This window comes from Erpetoichthys calabaricus, chromosome 6 (assembly GCF_900747795.2).
Source record: "Erpetoichthys calabaricus chromosome 6, fErpCal1.3, whole genome shotgun sequence".
In the NCBI taxonomy this organism is placed as follows: domain Eukaryota; kingdom Metazoa; phylum Chordata; class Cladistia; order Polypteriformes; family Polypteridae; genus Erpetoichthys; species Erpetoichthys calabaricus.
In genome coordinates, this window is record NC_041399.2 from 15,588,389 (window position 1) to 15,598,043 (window position 9,655).

Below are 9,655 nucleotides of genomic sequence, written 5' to 3' on the forward strand. Positions count from 1 at the left end.
GCCACAAGTGTAACACTTGTCCATTACACGGTGTAGACAGTGCGCTAGGCGTAATTATTATTTTATTATCTCTCCAGTGTTGTGAAACCTAATTGATTGATGCATTTCATCCTGTCAGTTTTTAGAAAGAAAACTAGAAAAAGAGGGAACGAGAGGAGGGGCCGAGAGAGAGAGAATGAGAGAGAGAGAGAGAGAGAGAGAGAGAGAGAGACAGAGATGTAGAGGGGCGCTGTCAAGAAGGGAAGAAGGCGCGGTGTGTCTCATTCTCCTTATAAACGCCGCGCCGGTACTCTTGCACTGTCGGATCTGGAGCTCCCGTAACCCGAAGAAGTGAGGGGAACCGCAGATCGGAGTCCGACTTCTCTTGATTTGTGTTTTGGCACTTCTCATCTTTCCCATTTTCTCGTGAACTTCACGGAGACGCACAACATACGCTCGCCAATTGGGAATCTACAGCAGCCGTCTGTTTACAACAAAGTACTGGAGAGATCGGGCTTCAACGAACTCTAGAAGCACTCTTTCAACCAGTCTGATTTTCTTTTTCTATATAAAAAAAGACCTCGTATACTGTAAGTTAAGCTTTTTATTTATGTAATTCATCTAACGGTTTTTGCACTGTAGACTTTTTGACGGAGTCAACGACTGCACTCTTTTTTTTTTTCTTTTTCTTCTCATACTTAAGTCCAGACTCCGAGACATCGAGATGCTGCTTTTACTATATACATTATCCCCACCGGAATGTTTTTAATGCGACCACCCGCTTCTTTTCAGGAGCTACGCCGCCGATCGCATGACCTCTCGTAGTTTGGAGCGCCCCGCGAGTGTCTGCTGCGCGATCGTCCCTGTCAGCCCCTGCGCAGCGGACACTAACAAGTTTATTTACTATGACAGGGCACTGCTGTGCTCCCCATCTGTAAGCACCTCGGACTGGGAGGTTGCTAAGTGACATATCCCGTACTTGGCGACCGCAAAAGAGAAGAAGTGAGGCGGCGACGGCGACGGCGGTAGCTGCAGCAGCAGCAGCATCTGCTTTTCCGAATCATGGCTCTGGGCTTTGCGGGGCACTCGGCTCTGCTCTTCTCTGCTGTGATGGTGGGAGCCGCGTTCTCCGGATCCTTCAACTCTTCTTACGGGGATGAGATGACGCTGCGCTCCTCACATGGCGGCGGCGGCAGCGGCGGCTCAGCCACGGACTTGCACCCACATTTGTATTTCGGCTGGTCGGAGGTGGCAGGCTTGCGTCAGAAAGCGAGCGCCTCTCACGCGCAGCTCTTCAAAGTTATCCGCGGCGCGGTGATGACCATGCTGTCCAACTCACCTTTCTACCTGCCGCCGGTTAAATATGAAGACTTCGCCTCCAAGTGGAATGAGATCTACGGCAATAACCTGCCAGTCTTGGCTTTCTACTGCGTGCTGTGCCCCGAGGACACAGCTGCTTTGGACTTGGCTGTGAAATACATGGACAGGATGGAAGCCTACCCGGACTGGATGGTGGCAAGCGCCCCCACTGACGAAGTGCCCATGGCTCATTCTTTAACAGGCTTTGCCACCGCTTTGGACTTTCTGTACCCTTCCCTGGATGCCAGTCGGAGAGAAAGGTACCTGAAGAAAGTCAGGGAGGTCTCCCTGGAGTTGTTTAAGGTGTCCAAATACAGAGGCTGGGGCAAGCAGTTTTTACACAATCACCAGACCACTAATGTGGTAGCCCTCCTGATTGGTGCCTTAGTGGCCGGAATGCACAATGACCCGGAGACGATGACTTGGAAGCAAGTTGCTGTCAATTACATGGAGAAAACCATGTTCCTGCTCAACCACATCGTGGATGGGACTTTGGATGAAGGGGTGGCTTACGGCAGCTACACCTCCAAATCCATCACACAGTATGTCTTTCTTGCACTGCGTCACTTTAATATCGACAATACTCAAAACCACTGGCTCAAAAGACACTTTTATTTTTATTATGCAACTGTGCTGCCTGGATTTCAAAGGACTGTTGGCATCGCTGACTCCAATTACAATTGGTTCTATGGCCCGGAGAGCCAGTTGGTGTTTCTGGACACTTTTGTTCTGAAGAATGGCACTGGCAACTGGCTGGCACAGCAGATTAGAAAACATAGACCAAAGGACGGCCCCATGGGGCAATCCACATCCCAAAAGTGGACGACACTCCACACTGAGTATATTTGGTACAATGCCCAGCTGAGTCCCCAAGCACCAGAGGGCTATGGGGTGCAGAAAATGCATATTTTTTCCAACTGGGGAGTTATAACTTACGGCGCTGGAATGCCAGATAATCAAGGAAACACCTTTGTGTCTTTTAAGTCTGGCAAGCTGGGCGGCCGTGCCGCCTACGATATTGTTCACGTCAAGCCATACTCGTGGATCGATGACTGGAATGACTTTAATGCAGGGCATGAGCACCCAGACCAGAACTCTTTTACTTTCGCCCCAAACGGACAGGTTTTTGTGTCAGAAGCTCTGTACGGACCAAAATATAGCTATTTAAATAACGTTTTAGTGTTTGCACCCTCGCCTACAAGTCATTGCAACGAGCCGTGGGAGGGACAGCTCGGCGAGTGCGAAAAGTGGTTACGATGGACCGACGAACAGGTAGGGGACACAGCCGGCGAGGTAATCACCGCCTCGTCCCACAAAGATATGATGTTTATTGGCGGGGAAGCCATGAGTGCGTACTCCTCTGCAATGAAGCTAAAGAGCGTCTACCGCACCTTGCTGCTTTTGAATTCCCAAACGTTATTGGTGGTGGATCACATCGAGAAACGGGAAGACTCCCCGGTGAACTTGGTCAGTGCCTTTTTTCATAATATGGACATTGATTTTAAATATGTTCCGTTCACTTTCCGGGACCACTACAATGGTGCCCTTATGGACGTCTGGGACGCCCACTATAAAATGTTTTGGTTTGACAATAGTGACAACAGCCCTGTCACTCGGATCCAGGAGGCCGAGCAAGCAGCAGAATATAAGAAACGATGGACGCAGTTTGTCAATGTGACATTTGCGATGGAAAACTCAGTTACGAGAATCGTTTACATTTTCCAAGGGCCTTACATTAAGTTATCAGACTGTAGATTTATCGATGACAGTAAACACGGCTTTAGGTTACTGGTAAATGTTAATAACAGTGAAAAAATTGTGTCAGTTGTGACAAACTACCAGGACCCGGTGGCACGGTTTAGCTACCTTGGATTTGGTGGGTACGCCAAAGTGGAAGACAATCTTCAGGTAACGAGATTCGGCATAGGGACTGAAGTCATCCCCCCCAAACAGGTGGTGCACATGACCATTTTTCACTTTGGATTCACTGTGAATCTAGTGGCCGGAATGACTTTGTGTGTGGCCATCGGATTTTTGACCTTGCAATGGAAGTTTTATGCTTGCTTTAGTAAATTTATGCGCTTTGCTCTGATCACAGTCATCATCCTGTGGATTTTCGAACTCACTTTAGTTTCCAACACCTGTAGTCAGCCTCTTTGCGGGATGAAGTGGAAACGCACAGAGACGGATGGTGACACTCCAACACAAAGTAGGCAGTCTGACCAGCGGGCTTTAATTTTGCCGACCGTCGTCATTGTGGCACTCCCCGGGTCGGGAGCAGAAATTCTGAAACACCTCTTTTTCAATACTTCCAATTTTCTTTATATGAGAGTCCCCACCGAGCATCTAGACATCCCCGAAACTGAGTTTGACCTGGACTCGTTTGTGGATGCGTGCGAGTGGTCAGCCGCTGACGTTCACCAAGGGTATTTCAAAATTTTGCAAGGTTGGTTTCACTCGCTGGTCCAGACTACAAAAATGCACTTACAGAATATCCAGCTGCATGAAGAAAGCCGAATACGGATCTATCAGAGATTTAATCTGATCAAAGATAAGAGAAGAATACGTCGGAAGGAGCCACTGACCGAGCCAAAAAGCAGGATGAAAGCAAACTTGGACAGGGAGGCAGAATATATAAGGGAGCTGAGGAGACATATAGCGTCTTATCCCAATGCCCGTGTGGCTTTGAGCTTGAGCAGTGGCAGCTGGACTTTAAAACTCCCTTTCATTCAAGACGTGATCGGACCCTCTTTGAGAGCTTTATACATTGTAAGAGACCCTCGAGCCTGGATATACGTGATGCTTTACAACAGCAATCCCAGTTTGTACTCCTTGCAAAACATTTCTCAGCACCTGTCTATGATGTTTAAGAATGAAAGTGACCAGGGAAACTGTTATCCAAATTTAAGGTACGCCTTTGAGTACGAGTCCCTACGGCGGGCGCAGTCCAGTCCAGAACCAAGTGATGTGCTCCTGCTGGCTCACTTGTGGCTCGCAAACACTGCTGCGGCGCTCCGAATCAATAGAGACTTGTTGTCATTGAATTATTTGTTGGTGCGTTTCGAGGACATTGTTAATTTCCCCCAGGAAACTGCAGAGGGGATCCACACGTTTTTAGGAATCCCCTTATCACCTGCTATGTTAAATCAGATTCTTCTTGCCACCTCCACAAGTCTTTATCATCTTCTTTATGAAGGGGACATTTCTCCAGCGAGCATAAACCTCTGGGAAAAAAACATGTCCAAGAAGGACATTCAGCTCATTGAAGGAGTGTGTGGGGCTGTCATGGACCAGCTGGGCTATCCAAGGCTCACCAGTTAAATGCTGCAGGTCGGCACTCTATTGCACTAACCAAACTACAAATATAATTATATATATATATATTTTATTGTACTGTCACAGTTAAAAATGAGAAGACTTTTAAAAATGAGTTTGTATTGTGGGAAAAGTGTGCTGGGTGTGGAAAGTGGTGGGTCCAGTGATTGTTTTACATTTAGGGCAAGGAACAAAAAAAAAAAAAATAAGACAGTTTTATTTTAAGGGGATTAATAAATTTTCATATGAGTTACTGGGATTTAATCAAAGGTTTGTTTCAAACAGTTGAAGGAGCAAATGTTTACATTTATTAAGAGCAGCCCGATCCTGATTTGCCAAGTGGCTGCAACTGAAATGTGAGTTTTGTTAATCGTATGAGTCACTGCAAAGTGCATTTGGTACACAAAAAAAAAAAAGGTGGCATTATTTTTGTAATTATTATTATTTTCTTATTTAGTTGTAAGGATGTCAATTTTATAAGTTGACATATATTGGGAAATTAAGTCTGGTAGCAAAGCACATGACCTGTTTTCATATGTAACAGAGGTGGGATTTTTAAATAAAACAAATTAAAAACAACTAAAATGGTTACTTTCTGACTTAAGGTGTCATGAAACTCCAACACGTCGCTCGCGAGCTACCCCTTTCCAATGAACCTCACCAAAGGGTTAATGAATCCTACATAAATTTGAAAACTTGATTAGTCAAATCAGGGGAGGGCAATCTTTCTAAAAAATCATATCACGATCCACAATCTGAATTGCAATCTATCTTTTCAATGTGGCATACACTTAAGAGAATATCCAGACTCAAACCTAAGTAACACTTTATTTTAAGTATCAAACAAAGTTGAATTCAATTGTTCTCTCATTTGCCAGCTAAACGGAGTTAAGGAGCGCGCCCCAAAGCTGGTGAGTGAATAAGGAAGGCCCCCACAGCCCTTGCCGTGTTTCTCGGATTCATGCAATAAATCGGTACCGCAAGTGAGCTATGATACATAGAGAAATGAGAGAAGTTACAAAATCAACCGGAATGTTCAAGCAAATTATAGAAAAAAACCCGATCTAAATCTGCGAAGTAGTTCTCTTGTGAAAAGCAGACAGACAGACAGGCATTGGATTTTATATATTATATAGTAGTAAACCTTCAAAATAATGTGCAGTTAAAGTCTCAACATTTCTGGAGCTTAGTAGAGCAAGATAACTATAAGAATCTTCACCAAGCAGCTCTTTGGGTCTCCATACCTCTGTCTTGTCTGACATGAATGTCATGAAATCAAAGTTCAGAACAAGACTGACAGACGAACATTTAAATGACTCCATAAGAGTGAACCTCAGTGGCTCCACTCCACCACACACCTGCCTCTCCTGTTGACTCCATGCAGTGCCAGTCATCTGACTAACTAAAACATACATCAGACATGCAACTGGACCTGTGAATAAAGTGACACAGTGATATGTGACAAAATGACAAATGAAGAAGTCATATCTGTGTATTTGGAATTGCATTGTTTTGTTTTGACAGCATTCATGTTTTAATTCAATAGTGTGAGATACACTAGAAAATGCACACAGACATACAAAATGCACTTGCAGGTGAACTAAATATTTTTTTGTGATGTTTTAATGCAAAATGTGAGTCGTGGACACCAACATTTTGTAAATGTTCAGGCAAAACAAGCTTATTCAGTTTGTTTGGGTTGAAATAAGCAATGAGAATAAACATTAGAAAACACGAGTAGCTCTCGGCCATTTTCATTTTGTAAAAGTAGCTCTCGGGGGAAAAAGGTTGGAGACCCCTGATCTAGACACAAGGGGGGCAAACCACCCCAATTTGGTGCTAATCACAATCCTGGATAAATAGAGAAAATTAGTGTCAGGGAAGGCATCCGGATGATGAAATCAATACAATCAGCTTTGGAAAATGAAGGCAAGGGACTGGCATCGCTAAGGTTCAGTTCTGCTTTCTCACAAAACATGACAGTGTATTGCTTAAGTTTTAGTTTTAGTTGTTTAATTTGTTTACTAGCAAAATACCCGCGCTTCGCAGCGGAGAAGTAGTGTGTTAAAGAGGTTATGTAAACATATATATACATAAACATACTGTATATACATAAATATATACATATACACATCCACATATATATACATATATCAACATATATATACACATACATATATATATATATATATATATATATATATATATATATATATATATATATATATATATATATATATATATACACATATATATATATATACACACACACATGCAGACACATATACATATATATACATATACATATTTGTATATCTACATATATATACACATATATACATATATATATATATATATATACATATTTGTATATCTACATATATATATAAACATATATACATATATATACATATTTGTATATGTACATACATACACATATATCTATCTATCTATATATATATATATATATATATATATATATACATATATATATATATATATATATATATATATATATATATATATATATATATATATACACACATATATATACACATACATATACATATATATATATATATATATATATATATATATATATATATATATATAGCTGATTACCCAGTGGATTCGCTCACTGAGTGCAAGAGAAAAAAATAAAATGTATGTATAAAATAAGTGTAATTGCCAAATTTATTTTTGCACAAATAAAGAGAACTTACAATAACATAGAAATCAATATAAACAACATTAACATCATTATCATTTGAGAATATGAAGTAATATATAAGAAGCACATTGCATATAAATATAAATTATTAAACATTAAAATGTTCTTCTATAAAACACTACCGTGGCTATTCGTTTGTCTGTCCAGGATTTTAAATCAGCTGTAGGTCGCAAACCGTTTCACCTATTGACTTGAAATTTGGTACACAGATACTACGTCACGTCTACTATTCGCTTTCCCACACATATGAACACATATATATATATATATATACACACATACATATACACACACATACACATATATACATATATATACATAGTGCGTTGCAACACGGGCTGCGATTGTTACATGGGAGGGAGACGACAAATCACAGCTTCCCGCTTTGTAATCGGGCTTGTGATTGCTGCTTTGACGGATGTCCAGATCCCACAGTATTTCCCCTTAGGAGAGGCGTTAGGCAAGTGTAATTGAATAGCGGTGCTGCAAGTTATTACTCTTTTTATCTTTATTTTATTTTATTGTAGAATCAACTCACAGCTGCGCGCACCAGTGCGTGCGTGGCGGATGCGTACGGCTGACGTTTTCATTGTCTACCACCTTCGCTAATCATTCTTGAGGCAGATTGAAGACTTAAGTGCCAGCTTAACTGAAAAATTAAAGAAAACATACTGTTTTAAAAAAAATCATTTTTAACGGGAAAAGATGCCAACGAAAGAAGAGAAGCAGCGGGACGCTAGGGTCAAGAGCTGGTCATTAAGCAGCAAGCGCATCAACCTCTGAGCAAACGAATGTTAAACGTACAGAGAAAGAGGATAAATACTATGAATGGTCATGTCAAGTGTATTCACTCCACGTTATCGTGCAGTGCGCTGTTACTGGTATTTTGATAAAAGAATCTGAATAACATATAAGAAGCGTATAAATTATTAAACAGTAAAACATTAACATTTAAGAAGTAAAGATACATTGAGTACTACTGTAGTGCTTTCGGGTATAGTACATTTTTTGTTTGCCCATTACATGCATAAATGTATACATTTTTTGGTGTACCTACCCAAGAACACGTGACATGACCCGGCAGTTAAAAATTTATCGCTCCAGCAATTTTAACTCTGTTACAAAGTCATCTAATATGGTATTGCAAACGGCAGCGGGAGCGTTTCTATAAACTCAATTTAAACTTACTGTTTACACCGTGCTTTGAAGATGCATAGTATGCGACACGTGTTTCGCCGTAATTGTGGGCTCATCAGGAGAACACAGTCACTGCACTCCCTTACGGGAATCGATTCTCGGACGTAGAGGCGAAGCCCCTAACGTTGTGCCACGGCGTGAGGTTCGTTCATTTGACAGCATGTAGATCGGGGTAATTACATTGCAGGCATTCGTAGTCTGATTCACAATCTGATTGTATGGGTGGTTACCTACCCGGTAACGCTTGTGGTTGGTGAGCAAGTCGGCTAACTTCTGCCACGGTGCCCTCTTTCAGTTGCGAGAAGCAGATCATACAATGGTTGAAATAGTTTAATATATATAGCAAAATCACCGCGCTTCGCAGGGGCGAATATGGTATTGCAAACGGCAGCGTTTCTATAAACTTAAAGTTACGGTTTATACCGTGCCTTGTTTCATATTCTTTTCCTACCTTATCAATTGTGTAATGTGTTTTTTGAACAGGTTTCATTCATGTAAGTGATCACTCCTGCTGCGTTCAGTCACTTCACGTGAGCCACTCTCTTGTGTGATGTTGCGATGTCCACGGGTTTATTTAATGTTAGCTAAGACCCGGCAGTTAAAAGTTTCTCGCTACAGCAATTTTAACTCTGTTACAAAGTGATGCAAACTGTCGTTTATACCTCGTGTCTTCTCATTAAACTTGTATCTCGCGAATATGGCATTGCAAACGGCAGCAGGAGCGTTTCTATAAAGTTAAGGTTACGGTTTACACCGTGCTTTTTTATACCTCGTGTCTTCTCATTAAACTTGTATCTCGCGAATATGGTATTGCAAACGGCAGCGGGAGCGTTTCTATAAAGTTAATTTAGACTTACGGTTTACACCGTGCTTTTTTATACCTCGTGTCTTATGAAGATGCTTGTATGCGTCACTCACTCGCTTCTTATTGTTTCGCTGCCTTGTCAATTGTGTAATGAATGTTTTCTTCTGCGCTCTTTGGGGCTCCTCCTTCTTTTCTACGTACTGAGTTCACAGTCAGTTCACGTGATTACGTGGGAGGCGTGATGACGCGACACGCAACTCAGTCTCCTA

At 41.7% G+C, this 9,655-nt stretch overlaps 1 protein-coding gene across 1 annotated transcript; it reads left to right on the forward strand.

Annotated features, from left to right (window-relative positions):
- Positions 1 to 210: 210 nt before the first annotated feature.
- On the forward strand, positions 211 to 5,250 carry LOC127528432 (dermatan-sulfate epimerase-like protein). The gene has a single exon (XM_051929230.1). The coding sequence runs from the start codon at positions 1,042 to 1,044 to the stop codon at positions 4,657 to 4,659; it is 3,618 nt and encodes a 1,205-aa protein (XP_051785190.1). The 5' UTR covers positions 211 to 1,041; the 3' UTR covers positions 4,660 to 5,250.
- The last annotated feature ends 4,405 nt before the right edge of the window (positions 5,251 to 9,655 follow it).

Bases quoted from the DNA above. Each gene is read 5' to 3' on its own strand.
- LOC127528432 (XM_051929230.1), top strand. From the start codon at position 1,042: ATGGCTCTGGGCTTTGCGGGGCACTCGGCTCTGCTCTTCTCTGCTGTG.